Source organism: Anolis carolinensis, chromosome 2 (genome assembly GCF_035594765.1).
Source record: "Anolis carolinensis isolate JA03-04 chromosome 2, rAnoCar3.1.pri, whole genome shotgun sequence".
NCBI classification, from domain to species: Eukaryota; Metazoa; Chordata; class Lepidosauria; order Squamata; family Dactyloidae; genus Anolis; species Anolis carolinensis.
The window spans coordinates 229,124,954-229,140,180 of record NC_085842.1 but is presented as its reverse complement, the minus strand read 5'-3'; the positions used below and the strand labels follow the sequence as shown (position 1 = coordinate 229,140,180).

At 40.1% G+C, this 15,227-nt stretch overlaps 1 protein-coding gene across 4 annotated transcripts in view; it reads right to left on the bottom strand.

Annotated features, from left to right (window-relative positions):
* Positions 1-15,227, bottom strand: part of plppr1 (phospholipid phosphatase related 1) — a 166,410-nt gene that overhangs the window by 16,936 nt on the left and 134,247 nt on the right. For 3 of the 4 annotated variants that reach the window (XM_008103447.3, XM_003216593.4, XM_062971859.1), the window contains 2 exons: positions 14,325-14,513; positions 5,999-6,131 (listed from right to left, as the gene is read on the bottom strand). In XM_008103447.3, the coding sequence (XP_008101654.1) occupies positions 5,999-6,131; positions 14,325-14,513 (322 nt within the window). Of the gene's footprint in view, positions 1-5,998; positions 6,132-14,324; positions 14,544-15,227 lie in introns of those variants that run through there. The other variant, XM_008103451.3, reaches the window with a different exon arrangement.

Sequence of the window (15,227 nt, the reverse complement as noted above, 5' to 3'; positions counted from 1 at the left end):
CTGTGCAAGGCTAACTGGGACAAATCATCCTCAAAACCAGGCCAATCTAAGCCTATCCAAATTAGATAAGTATTGAATTATATTGATCTGGAATAGGAAATCTAGTTATAGGAGCAGGGTTATTCTGTCGCTTCTAGAACTAATCTTTGCTGTAAAGATAGGGAAGGAAAGAGTTTCTCCTTCTAATATAGGCAGCGTGATTAGGGTATAGTGGTTTTATAATCACCTTTGCTTTCTGGAACCAGGGATAGTTCTGTACCTAAAACCTATAGAAATTTGTTTCATTTTCTGCAACTTTAAGATCTGTGCCAGGTTTACAACCTTGTATGAATAAACATCCTTTTTTGAAGTTATCCAGACTCAGTCGTTCAATATCTATAGGACAGCTTATAGGGATTTGCAGTTCGCCCGGATAAAGGACAGCACGTTTCAGTTTTATAGTTTTTTATTGTCCGGCGGACGGCACATTCCCATTTCATTTATGCATTCTTTTCATACCAGAGTGGTAGACTAAAACAGCATTTCCAGAAACGTGAAAATGGTTATTTCAAATAATTCTACATGCTGGGGAGGTTTTGTGGAGGTTCAAGTCTTAGAACAGATGACCTAAAAACAGAAATCATATATAAAAAAGATGATCTTGGAAACTAAGCAGGCTCAGGCATGGGTAATACTTGGAAGAGAGACCTTCAGGCAATCCCAAGTGCAGTGTTTCTGATGTGAAGGACCATAATTTCCTCCCCTAATGCCCTAGGAAGAGAGCCACCTTGGTGTAGTGCAGGGGTGTCAAACTTATTTTCATCGAGGGCCACATCAGAATTACGGATGCATTCAAAGGCCTATTGAATCCATGGATAGAGAATCCTTGGATACAGAGGGCCAACTATCTTGTGTATGTGTGTTGTTTCTTTTACAAGATGGTCGGTGCCCTTTAGTTTTTACCCAATTTTGGATATTATTGAACAACAACTCCCATCACCATGCAGACTTCAGATAATGGGAACTTTTTTTATTGTGTCAGAAGCTACAGGAACGTGTTGCAAGTCACTTCTGGTGTGAGAATTGCTCATCTACAGAGACGTTGCCCAGGGAACACCTGGATGTTTTACTGGGAGGCTTCTCTCATGTCCCCACAAGCTAGAGCTGACAGTGGAAGTTCACCCCATCTCTTGCATTCGAATTGGAAACCTTCAGGTCAGCAACCCAACCTTCAGGTCAGCAGTTCACAAGACTTTAACCCATCGCGCAATCATGGCTCCTATAATGGGAACTGCAAATACATGTGTAGGTTTGTGAGATTTTCGCACTTCTTTTTCAGGCAAGAGGTAACAATCATGCAAATGATGCTCTATCAAGTGATGTGATTTTCTTTTGTGTTTCTCTGGATTAACCTTCAGGGATACCAGAAGAAAGAAAGACAGCATCATTCTGATGTCTACAGTACTCAAGGCCCTTGAGCGCTCTAACTGAAGGTCAGCTGTGACCAGCAGTGCTGCGGAGTTCGAAGAGGCACGAATGGAGGGCTTAAGGGAGAAACGTGCCAAGAGGAAGGCCCGTCAAGCCAACCCTGACCGGGACCGCCTTCCACCTGGAAACCAATGTCCTCACTGCGGTAGAACATGCAGGTCAAGAATAGGTCTCTTCAGCCACCTAAGAACCCACCCACAGGACCCCAGGTCTGGAATACAATCATCCTCGAACTATGAGGGATCGTCTAAGTAAGTAAGTAAGTAAGATGTCTGCAGACTCACCCTCCATTTCAGAAAATATAAATTATAATATCTATAGTCATTAAAATCATTTCAGAAGCTATGAGGTACATAGAAAATAATTTAACTGAAGCAGCTTTAGAATTTAAAATGACTCAGAATCCAATCCAAAAATAGTTTTGGAGAAGAAAGACATACATAAAAAGTAAGATTAAAAAGGAAATGTTTAGGAGAAATGCTAATGAAAGCAAAGGTCCTATAAAGGCATCTCAGTGCTACAAGCAAAACAAACATTTTGCCACGTAAGTGCTGCCCAAGCGTTTTTAGCTCGGGTCCTCCAGGCAAGAATACTTGATGAGTTCATTGTGGCATGCAGGACATGCTGGAGCAGCACAATGGCACCACACGCTTCAAAGCAGGCTGGCCTCTTGCTCTTTATTAATGGCACTTTACTACACATCAATACAGCCCAGAGGCTGTGAAAAGTTCAAGGGTAGTTTTTTTTTAATTAAAAAAAGATTTGTAATTATCTGGTCTTTCATTTCCAAAAACTGCTTAATAGCCTACATCTGTATTACTCATTAAGGTACTGGGTACTGCAGGACAAAGATTTAGTAACTAAGAGTGAATGGTAACTTATGAAATGACAAGCTCAAATAATTTCTCTTCTGTGAGAAATTAGTTTTCCAAGGCTGTACGGCCATGTTCCAGAAGCATTCTCTTCTGACATTTCACCCACATCTATGGCAGGCATCTTCAGAGGTTGCAGAGGTTCTCTTCTACAAACTTGCAAGGTGTCTTTACATAAACCATACCTTCCCTGAATTCTTTCCAGTTTACCTAGAACTAACCATACAGACTTTCACATAAACTCCTAATTCTATGTGGATGGTATGGGTTCACATCTGCACAGACTCCATGCAGTTATTTTTCTATAATCATCATCCCCATCCTCTGTATTTATATTATATTCTCCATTTCCCCCCTAAGACTAGGGGTTTATCTACATGGGCACCTAAATCTTGTAGGATGGCTTGGTTGTCTTTCATTTATAGAGTCACCATAAGTTGAACTTGACTTGATGGCAGTTAATAACAAGCCTTCCCCCCCAAGCCTGGGACTGAAGGTAGTTTGAGATGATGATAACACTATGTAACACAATTTTTGTTCCTGCGTCATTTCCTAGCTGGTTCTGTCACATGGACAATTTTTATTAAACTGTAAAAACTTCATTGTTGAGGGACATCCTGCAGCACATTTTGATATAATTTTTCAATGAATGTCTCATAGAGCCTCAATCAATTCAACAAAGTTTGTAGCTGCCACAAAAACAAAGTTTCTGGAGTAGAAGAATTACTTTCAAAGTAAGTACCACACAATTGAAAAGGAAATAATATTTTCGAACCAGGAACAGATTTTTTTTTGTTACATAATGTAATCATCGTCATCATTGATTTTCCTAAAACAGAGAAGGCTAGCTAAAAGACAGATTGCTGGCCTATAGATTCCAAAGTAGTGTGATTCTGCTAATGGAGAGTATGCTAGTAAATGGTATGTTTCCATCGCCTACACTAACACGATTGCAATGAGATGACAGGCTGGTGTGATAAAATCCTGTGAGTCTTCTCTAGATTACTGCTTCCTAAACTGTGGGTCACAACACCAAATTGAATCCTTTTAGCTCAATGTTAGTGTCCCAGTTGTTTTCCTAAATGTCGCCTAGTGGCTGTTTTAGTCATTTACATGTATTTTGAGACTGCAAAAGATGCTTCATTTGTACTTCATCTAGAATCAGTCTGTTTAGTAAGCATTTCAAATGCTGCTTTGTTATAAGTAAATTGTTTATTTTTATATCTATTATATTCAGCTATATATCTAAGGTTACAAAAAATTATCAGGCCAAAAGGGGTCTGAAATGGAGAAGTTGAAGCGCTGCTCTATAACTCTGTATGTCTGTCTGTCTTTATAAACCCCCTTTTGCCTTTCATACATTGCCCTAACACAGTGGTTCTCAACCTGTTGGTCCCCAGGTATTTTGGCCTACAACTTCCAGAAATCTCAGCCAGTTTACCAGCAGTTAAGATTTCTAGGAGTTGAAGGCCAATACATTTGGGGACCCACAGGTTGAGAACCACTGTCCTAACATCTCCTGGTTTTTATTTTTATAAGATAGTTTTTGTTATCCTCTAGCAAACAATTTCAGTTTTCTAACCCAGGATTTCAATCTCTGACTTTTGATACTTACATTGTACTTGAAGCTACTTATTCCATTTTCACCATATTTTGAAACTAAAAACAACATAGATAAAATTTCAGTTCTTTCAAAGCTACAGTTTCCCAGGAATGAGATTATATTAAAAGCCAGAATATTAATTGAGTTATTTCTAAGCTGAAATGAGCTGAGATGGTAAACGGAAAACTATTAAAAAGTAATAAAATCTGGGATTTTCTTCTGAATAGTAGCTTCACAACATTTAACTTTAATTGACTCTCTGGAGAACAAAAGGAGTATGAATATTCCCAGTCTTGGAGCTAAATATGGTGAATTTGTGGTACTGATGGCAAATTAAATGTGCAAATAAATAATTAATGGTAATGATGCACATTACTCAGGAAAAAAAAAACATTAGTAATAGTACTTAGGGAGAAATTTGATAGATGTAGCACTGATGGCTGCAAAAAGAATATGCCCTGCAGAGAAGGATACATGAGGGTCTATGTATATAGCATATAGTAAAACTTGGAGCTAGCTTTCAGTATCTCAAGTATTCCTTGAATAGATAAAAAGCAATTTTCTGATTTGCATGGTCACAAAAATGTATTTAAAAGAGTATGAAAAATGCTAGCTAAAATCTTAGAAGCCAGTTCAGCAAATGTGGAGCTCACTTTGGTTTTAGCATAGCAATATAGAACCTTGTGTGTCTGTAAATTATCCTCCAGTATATGGAAAAATACTTTTTGAATGTTTGCATATTTGTATATTTTAAATTGTATGATAATGCTTTTATGTCAAGCTGCTTTGAGTCCCTTTCGGGTGAGATAATAATAATAATAATAATAATAATAATAATAATAATAATAATAATAAAAAGTTCCTTGACAAAATCGAAGGAAAAACTGATAAGGAGAAGACCTGGCTCTGGATCACGAATGGGACCCTGAAGAAGGAGACAGAAGGCCTGATCCTTGCAGCCCAGGAGCAAGCCATCAGAACAAATGCAATTAAGGCCAAGATCGAAAAATCAACTGATGACCCAAAATGCTGACTGTGCAAGGAAGCTGACGAAACCATTGATCATATCCTCAGCTGCTGCAAGAAAATTGCACAGACAGACTACAAACAGAGGCACAACTGTGTGGTCCAAATGATCCATTGGAACTTATGCCTCAAGTACCACCTGCCAGCAGCAAAGAACTGGTGGGATCACAAACCAGCAAAGGTCGTGGAAAATGAACACGCAAAGATACTGTGGGACTTCCGAATCCAGACTGACAAAGTTCTGGAACACAACACACCAGACATGTGGAAAAGAACAAGGTTTGGATAATTGATGTTGCCATCCCAGGTGACAGTCGCATTGGTGAAAAACAACAGGAAAAACTCAGCCGCTATCAGGACCTCAAGATTGAACTTCAAAGACTCTGGCAGAAACCAGTGCAGGTGGTCCCGGTGATGATGGGCACACTGGGTGCCGTGCCAAAAGATCTCAGCCGGCATTTGGAAACAATAGACATTGACAAAATTACGATCTGCCAACTGCAAAAGGCCACCCTGCTGGGATCTGCACGCATCATCCGAAAATACATCACACAGTCCTAGACACTTGGGAAGTGTTCGACTTGTGGTTTTGTGAAACGAAATCCAACATGACTATCTTGTTTGCTGTGTCATACAACGTCGTTGTGTCAATAATAATAATAATAATAATAATAATAATAATAATAATAATAACAATAATAATAATAATCTGTCTCCATTTCCTACTACTATGATTCAAAGTAGCATTTGATCTAAAACCATCACTTAGACATATTCACAAATGCCTGAAGTTCAGAGGAGATTCCACTGCAACAATGAATATAGCTCATCATTTCCATCATTGGAAACAATTGTACACTGGCTGAACATGAGCAACCTCTTGCACAGTATGTTCAAATCTGCACTAATTTCCTCCTAATTATAATCACTGAAACTACATAAATTATCATAGAAAAACAAATTGGAATTTTATGTCAGAAGAATGCCTTTTCATGTATTTCCTTTTGCACTGAATTTATTATGTCTTTACCTATAAATCGAATAATTCTCCGGATCAGCGGATTCAGGTAACAGCATTCCCCTGTCAAAATGGTTTTCTCCTTAACAATCAAGCTCTCCCTGGTAGACTTGATGAAGTACATGGAGATCTCTCCAATAAAAATCTGTAAAACAAAAAAACATAGAACTGAAAATCACAAATGGAAATATTGTAGCAATTAAAACCATGGTTGCTTGCTATTCGACTAGGCCAGGGGTCCCCAAACTAAGGCCCGGGGGCCGGATGCGGCCCATCAAAGCCATTTATCCGGCCCCCACAGCACAAGGGCAGAAGGGGGTTGGGCTAAATTACCCAAGGGGTCTCTTCTTCTCTTACAACCATTATTATTATTATTATTATTATTATTATTATTATTATTATTATTATTATTAACATTGAGGCTGGGTGGCCTTCTGTCAGGGGTGCTTTGCTTGTGCTTTTGGTGCACAAAGACAGAAGGGGATTGGACTAAATGGCTCAAGGGGTCTCTTCCAACCCTCTTTATTATTATTGTTATTATTATTATTATTATTATTATTATTATTATTATTATTATTATTATTAACATTGAGTCTGGGTGGCCATCTGTCAGGGATACTTTGCTAGTGCTTTTGGTGCACAAAGGCATATGGGGGTTGGACTAAATGGCACAAGGGGTCTCTTCTAACCCTCTTTATTATTATTATTATTATTATTATTATTATTATTATTATTAACATTGATTCTGGGTGGCCATCTGTCAGGGGTGCTTTGTTTGTGCTTTCGGTGCACGAAGGCAGAGGGGGATTGGACTCAATGGCCCAAAGGGTCTCTTCCAACCCTCTTTTTGTTGTTGTTGTTATTATTATTATTATCATTATTGCTCGGTGGCCAACTATAGTTCGGCCCTCCAACGGTCCGAAGGATCGTGAACTGGCCCCCCGTTTAAAAAGTTTGGGGATCCCTGGACTAGGCAATGTATAGCTAAGAATACGATGACAGGGCATCACCCCCAAAGACACTCCCAAACCTTTATTTGCAGTTATAATACAAACGTGTGAAGAAGGCACTTGTAAGAAGAATTTTAGCAAGGCATGTATTTCTAAGCTAAAATGTTCAGTGTGGAAAGGCAATGCCAAAATCTTTGTTTGCTTCCCTTTAGTGTGTTTCTATTGCTCTTAAGCTAAACTTGGATTTGCTTTAAAACTTTTGTATGCTGTTATTTTGAATTATAGTAGTTTTAACTGCTATAACTGTTATAAGTCTTGAGCGTGTTACTACTATTGTAAATTACAATTTGTAATAGTACTAATGATCCAGAATACTATTGGCTAGTTACGAGTGCATGATTGAAAATTTAGCATTTCATTTAACATTTTGGGGGGTGGGGTGGGGGCAAAGCCTACTGCCCCAGAAGAAGCAATCTTCCTCGCTGCCTCTACCACTGCTATTGTTGCTGGCATCATGACTGCTTTGAATAAATGTGGGGAGTTGGAGGAGGAAAAGAAAGAGATGGTGGAGGAAGACTGTTCTCCCATCTTTCTTGCATCCCCTTTCAGCAACTATCACACCTACACAGAAGGCTGCAACATAGTTTGAGAACCACTGTTGTAGAGGAAGACATAATGTTCTCCAGCCGTGTTCTGTATATGAACAATGCTTCATTAATTCATGGTGATATATTTCATCTGATACAGTGACCACACTGCATTTGTTCCTTGAGTCTCTTAGTAAAATTTCCTCACTGTGAGAAACTGGGCAAAATGCAGATGTACTTTTAGCTCCACTATCACTTGTGGAAATTGCTGCTGGAGCCTGAGAACGATGGGATCCCGGGACTGACTTTAGCATAAGTGGGGATTTATGTAGTTACATATTTAATGTCCAAGAACATGAGTAGATTGAACTAAATTAATCAGGGGGAAGTTTAGAAGTTGAAGATAACAATAAAATGGCAAGTGCTTATGAGGTGAGCTTATCTGGAGTAAACTCTGAAAAGAAGGTTACAACCACTGAAGGCTTTGTGTCTTCTTTACCTTAGGTGACATATCTTCACACTGTTATGTAACCAACCACAAACGGGACTTGTGACAAAATGTTGAGGCATGGAGTCAAGCTGAGTTAAAGATTCCTCCACTTTTACAGGGCCAATCACCTAGCATGCAAGCTCAAATTTACAATATAGGTGGATTTTAAGAATGGGAGGGCTTTAAAATACCTTAAAATATATATTAATGAAGGGTTTTTTTCCTTTCCCCCTGTAATCCTATTCTCTATGGGATGATAGAAAAATCCTAGATTTCGTTTCTGTTCTTTCTGATCTTCTACTGGGTTAAAACCAACCAATTGAGGGGGCTGATATAATAAGTATCTGATTATACTGAGTTCTGACAAAAAATGTTCTGAGAAATACTGTATGGAACTCCAAAATAAAATTGTAAATAATAGGAACAATATCTGGAACTTTGTGGTCTTTTAAATCAGTCTGGATAAGTCAAAATGTTCCTGGGACAGAATGCCCATCGCAATGGCTCAAGATCAGAGATGGGCAAAAAAGAACAGACAGATTACATGCAATTCTCAAGCACCTCTAACAAGAAAAGCCAAACTTAAGAAGTACCAATGAAATGAGATTTGCGGGGGGGGGGGGGGGGGGGGAATCAGCAGCAAACTATACTTAACTAACAAAAGGAAACTTTTTGTTGGACTCTTGTATGTATGATAAGTTCACTTCAACTTCTGAAATGGAAATGTTAAACTGCTAACACCTTCTAGCACAGTGGTTTTCAACTTGGGGTCCCCAGATGTTTTGGCCTTCAACTCCCAGAAATCCTAACAGCTGGTAAACTGACTAGGAGTTGTAGGCCAAAAACATCTGGGGACGCCAGGTTGAGAACCACTGTCTAGCATTTCCCCAAACTTTCTCTTCCTTAAATGTCTTGCTGCCACTGCCTCAACTACAGTATCTCCGGACTCCTCTGTCTCTCCATGATCATGGGACCAACATTCCTCTAAGACACATAAATCCCAACATATTCTCTTACCTTTGTCACTTATTTTTGCTCTGAGGCATTACTATAATGAATTAGCCTTGAGCCAGACATTCACTCTATGCTTAAGAGGGTAATATTGGGGTTCACAGTACAATCTTATGCATACCTAGTCAGATGTAAACCTCACTTTGTCTAATGGGGCAGTTTTGAATGGGGTGTACTTTCAGAGAAATGTGCATAGCAGCCCATGTGCTGCTCCTCTGCCTGTTTGACCATTCTCCAATGTCCTGTTGCTGTGCCTTCAAGTCATTTCTGACTTATGGAAAAACCAAGGTGAATCTATTATGGGATTTTCTGGGGCTGAGAGTGTGTGACTTGCCCAAGGGCACCTTGTGGGTTTATGTGACTGAGCAGAGAATTGAACCCTGATTTCCAGAATCATAGCTCAACACTCAAACCATTGCACTGACCCTACTGCTGTTAAATTTTGGTGGCAGAGTGAAGGAAGAGACATGCAAGGAAAAAATACCTTTCTCTCACAAACTAGTTAATAGTTTTGGGAGTTTACTGGAAATGTTAATCAGCTTGAAAACAAGTTCTCCAAGTAAACCTTCTTTTAAAGTGATGGAAAATGTGTTCAGGACTTCTGGAGACTGCAAAAATGAGTGAAATGCTAAAAGGCACAACATCAACAAAGGATTACAATGTTTTGAAAAGCGGGGACAGTATGATTCCCATATCTGCAAGATTAGTTTCATTTATCCATGTATGACAAAATATGTCATCTCTATGGGCATTTATAAGGAAAGCTGCCCCCCCCCCCCCCCAAACCACCAGGTCAAGTCAATCCTGCATACAAGACAGACCTTCCTTGTTGACATCATTTTAACTGCCATGGTTCAATGCTAAGGAATCCTGGGAATTGTAGTTCACAAGGTCTTTAGCTTCCTCTGCCAAACACTGCTGGTGCCTCACCAAACTATAACACACAGCATTTCATAGCAGGAGAAAAGCTGGAAGAGGAGAAACTGGGACATTTTCAATGCAGCTGAAAATGTGAGAACAACATCCCTGTCAAACTGGGATGTTTGGACATAAGGACAGGGATAAAACTGGATCAATTAGATTTCTCTATTTTGGTGACCACGGAGGCTGGCAATGATGGAGAAGTTGTAGTATTACATATATGAATGGCATTGGGTTGGGAAAAACTGCAGGAAATCAAGATTCTGCTCATTCCATGTTATTGAGGAAGGCACAAATTCCCCCATTCTATCAGCATGGTGACAGGCAAAGGTTTCACTATATTCAATGCAACAAATCCTCTTAGGCAAACAGCACCATATCTTTGATGGAAAGACACAGATGCCAACGGCCTGCTGGGAAAAACCCACAGAAGCGCACTGATCATGGTTTATGGGTTAATCCGAGGGAAGAGTGTCTGCTGACCCTCTTCCCTATATTCATGGGCAATCTGCTTCAGAATTAGGGGGTCAGGAAAGAAGGCTATGGGGGAGGGTAGAATCATCCATCTCCTCAGAATAGCAAAAATAGTTTCTATGAGCACTATCCCTTTGTGGTTTTAATTGTAGTTTTAATTCACTGTCCTTAATAGACCTTAACACTGATTAATTGTGATGGTAAAGAGGAACAAGCAAAACTGTGCAAGTGGAGTCTCCCAAGTGTTTCCTTGCACTCTGGAAGAGTGACATCCGATTGAAGTGAGTTTGAAAGTGATGTGGGGAGGCAGCGAAAGGCACACCTTTGTGCCACAGTGTATCTGCATAAATTGCTCAACGTTTATTGGGATCAGATAACAAAGGCTTGATGGAAAAATGGGACCGTGGCAAAAATAGCTTTGGTGAAAGAAGGCTAATTTTTGAAAGCCAAATGGTGAAATTATCTAGATATGACACATTCCTGGATGTGAGGTCACTGCATAATATATGTTGAAATTGTTATAGTGGGCGTAGTCCTGTTTCTCCCCATAGAAGTCTACTTGGACCCTGAGATTTTCTGGGCAGGTCTTCAGTCTCATTGGGTGCATCTACACTTCAGAATTAATGTAGTTTGACACCACTTTAACTGTCATGGCTCAATGCTGTGGAATAATCAGAGTTGTAGTTTTACAGGCCCCTCAGTCTTTTCTGTCCAATAGTGCTAGATTCCCACCAAACCACAACTCCCATAATCACAGAGCATTGAGTGTGGCAGCGAAAGTGGCATCAAATGGCACCCCTTGAATGGTAGAATATGCCTCTTTTAAGTAAATACATACAGTGATCTTGAACTTGGACTGGGGAGTCTGAAATCTTCTCCCTTTTATCTGGGAATCTGGTTGTAGAATCATGGTATGTAATCGGTGCTATAAATTCCATTAGAAGAAATGTCTCTCTGTGTAAATGGATTTAACAATCAAATCCCTGGATCAGACATTGACCTGAATCCTACATCTCCTCCAGTGTAAATATCTGCACGAGGATGTATGCTTTACTGAGACATATACCCTTCCTTCCCCACTTACTGTAAAGCTGCTGAAGCTGACCTATATGAGCATCCCATGCTTGGCGACAAGCAGACATGATCAGAGATGCATCTAGGTCCATCCCCACAGACAGACTTGCAATGATTACAAATGCATCAAGAGCCATGGATAACAGTGCTCGTATCATCATAGTGTGTCTGGCTATAGGGATGTAACCAGACATTTCTCTGATCCTACCTACTTGCTGCAAAACAGGGAACAGCCATGAGGTGTGGCTTCAGAGACTTGATAAGTCTGGAGATGATAGATTTGGGTGCTTTGGAAGGAGGGAGGGAATACCAACCCATACAACACTTAAGAAAGGGTATTTATGTGTAGAAGGGAAACTTGTGTATGAGTATGTTTCTAACATGCCAAGGTATGTTGGATGGTTTCAATATTCTACTTCAATTTCTTTTGATATTTCTGCACTGAGTGGGCAATTTCTACTTTGGTAAAGTGATTCTCAGGACAGCATGAAGTCGCCAAAGGTCGGTCTGTCTGTCTGTCTGTCTCTCCCTCCCTCCCTCTCTCCCCTTCTCTGTGAACTCTTTCCTCTGTGTTATGTTTATACTGGACAGCAGAACTACACCACCTATTCTGTCTTCCCATGTTACATGCTCCAATAATTCCCCACACCCTTCTGTGGCTATGTATCTATCTAGTATAGAGTTTGGTAATTTTGGACTATGCATTCCCAAATCCACCAGCATTCAAATGTTCACATTTTTCAATGGTTGCTTTCATTTGCACATGAGTACCATTCACCAAGATACAGACACATAGAAAATGCATTCAAAACTCTCTCCAGAGATGTAGAATGTATCATGTAAGGTAGTGACAGCACAAACCTTAGCCAATGAGTGCTACAAAATGTAATCATGTGCAAACTCTCTTTCCTTAGAGATCAAGGCATATATATTTAAATACGCTTTTGTGGTTCCACACAGCTTGTTTGATGAATATATACCTCATAGGGATCCAAAGCCTAAATGAACATACTTTGGATTTTTGTGCTATATAATAATAATTATAATAATAACTTTATTCTTGTATCCTGCCCGATCTCCCCGAGGGGACTCTGGGTGGCTCACATGGGGACCAGGCCCAGCAATATACAAATAAAACAACAGTATAAAAAGCAATTCCAATCACAACAATACATCAAAATATAAAACACAGCATCACAATCTAAAAACATAGTCAATGACCAAGGGTGACATAATTGGCACTTCAATCCTCAATCTTGAGGGTGAGGGATAAAGTTAAAACAGTGCAAAATATTAGGAGTGTTAATAGCATGGGGCAGAGATAAAGTGCAGGAATGCTAGGATATAGATAAAGGTAGGGACTCACTCAAGTGTTAAATATTTTTAACATACATTACCCTGTTTTTGTTCAAATGTTTCCTCAGTTTAGATATGGAATTATAATTAATTTCAAAGAAAAAATATTTGAAGAAGCCTTGTTCTTGTCAAACTTCCCTCTTAGCTTATTCAGTTCGAATAAAACCGAAAGTGCAGCAGGTTAAACTGCTCAACTGCTGAACTTACTGACCAAAAGGTTGGTGGTTCAAATTTGGGGAGCAGGGTGTGCTTCTGTCAACCTAGCTGTTCAAAAACATGCAAATGGGAGTAGATCAATAGGTACTGCTCTGGTGGGAAGGTAACGGTGCTCCATGCAGTCATGCCAGCCAAATGACCTTGGAGGTGTCTACAGACAATGCTGGCTCTTCGACTTAGAAATGGAGATGAGCACCAATCCCCAGAGGTGGACAACGATTAGACTTAATGTCAGCAGAAAACCTTTATCTTTACTATTGCTGAAGCATAATTGAAATGCATGCAGGAGATAAAATGTGAGCAGGACGATCAAGTAAAGCTTGCCTTGATAGGAAAGGTAGGAAAGTCAACAGAGAAAAAATGGACTGGTTTCTAGCAGCAGCTGGTTCCAAGCAAGGTTTTTTTTTTTTTAAAGCCATTGGCTGGTATCACGCTACAGCTGAAAGCATAGGGAAAGAGTATGCATCCCATCTGAAATCCTGGGGCTGCCTCCTTCCTTCAGAATTCTGGGGCTTGTAGTTTAGGGAAGGGGCCTTTAAAATTCTCAGCCAGAGAGGTCCCGGGTCTCACTAAACTACAAGCTCCAGAATTCTGTAGGAGACAGTCAAAGAATTTCAGACAGGATGCATGCTCTTTGCCTACTCTTTCAGCTCTAGTGTAATAAAGCAGTAGTCTCTGATTAAGTCTTCTTGAGCGCACGAAAGAGCCTATGCTTGCAAGAAAAGTGCAATAAGAGTACTTCTGGAGTTTTGTTATTTTGAAATAACTTTCCAGGCAACTTATAGAAAATCATGCTGAGAGGAACAGGTAAAACTGAAATGTGGTTTGTAAAAGAGGAAAGCCTTCCATCAGCATTTACATGCCATTCCGTCACGTGAGAATCTTATTAAAACAACTTCTTTTGCAACTTGCAAGCCATTCCAAATCTCATGCCTTCTCTATACTTGGTTTCATCAAGACCTGATGTTGGGGGCATTATTTCCCATGCTGCTTTTGAGCCAAACTGTAAATTTGCAGCCATCTGTCAAAATGAGACATACCCAGTGATTGCACCTTGTTTGGGTCACTCCGTTTATGAAGCTTTGTTTCACTGTGCGATCGTGCCTAGATAATGAATGAGGTAATTAATTGCCAGCATTGTTTTTATTAATCTGCCAACTTCAGGCTCTTCCCAACTGAATCCCCACCAACTAGTGCTGTGAAAAATAGGACTGGGGAAGCAGAATGAAAAAGTAACAATGTTGGTTTTATCTACTTACAATTGCTGTTGGAGTGGAAGCCAGGACACAGTACAGGATGAGCGGGGGAATGAAGCTTTCGTCCTCGGTTCCTGGGTACGGCTTCATCAAGTCTCCATCCTGGCAGAAGAAGCCTTGGATATGCACCTGGAAAGTGTCTGTGCACTCAAAGTAGTAGGCAAGCAGAACGGTCCCGGCCATAATGACGAGCTGGAAATACAGCATGATGACACAAAGGCATTAGCAGCTGTTTAGCAGCCGTGCCTCGGAGCTACCCAGCAACAGCCACCCTCCATCATCGCCACCAAAGACACCATCCCAAGAGCAATGCTCACATTAATGACAGAGTGCTCAGGCTTGTGGCTGTACTGTCTAACATCTGTTACATAAACCTTTGGGTTACTCCCCCCAAGGCAGTGAAAGGCTCTGATTCAATGGAGATCATGGCATACTTTGCAAAAGGATGGGAACTTTGGTGCTGACTTTGTCAAAAGGCATGCTGTTGTCACCGCAGCCTGGATTAGGCAAATGGAATGGGGCAGGCTCTACCAGCTTAAAAAAAAGTCATATTGGAGACTCTTGCCAGCTTCGTCTTTCTCCAAGCCCCCAAGAGAAAGCTTTCCCAGGTGGAAGGAAGGAAATGAGGCCCAGATAAAAGGCACCCAGACAGGAGCTACTCCATTTGTTTGACTACTATCAGATCCTCTGAGGATGACAGCCACAGATTCAGATGAAATGTCAGGAGAAAATGTTGCATCCCACTTACGATATTTTATAGGTATACATTCTTCCATGAGTCCCAAATTAGATTCAGCTGAGAATTTGGATATTATCTTGTATATTTTTAAATGAATTTCTTTCCCTATTCCCAAAAGTGGCTTACAAAATATTTTTAGAAGTATAAGAGCAATAACTAAAAGCATT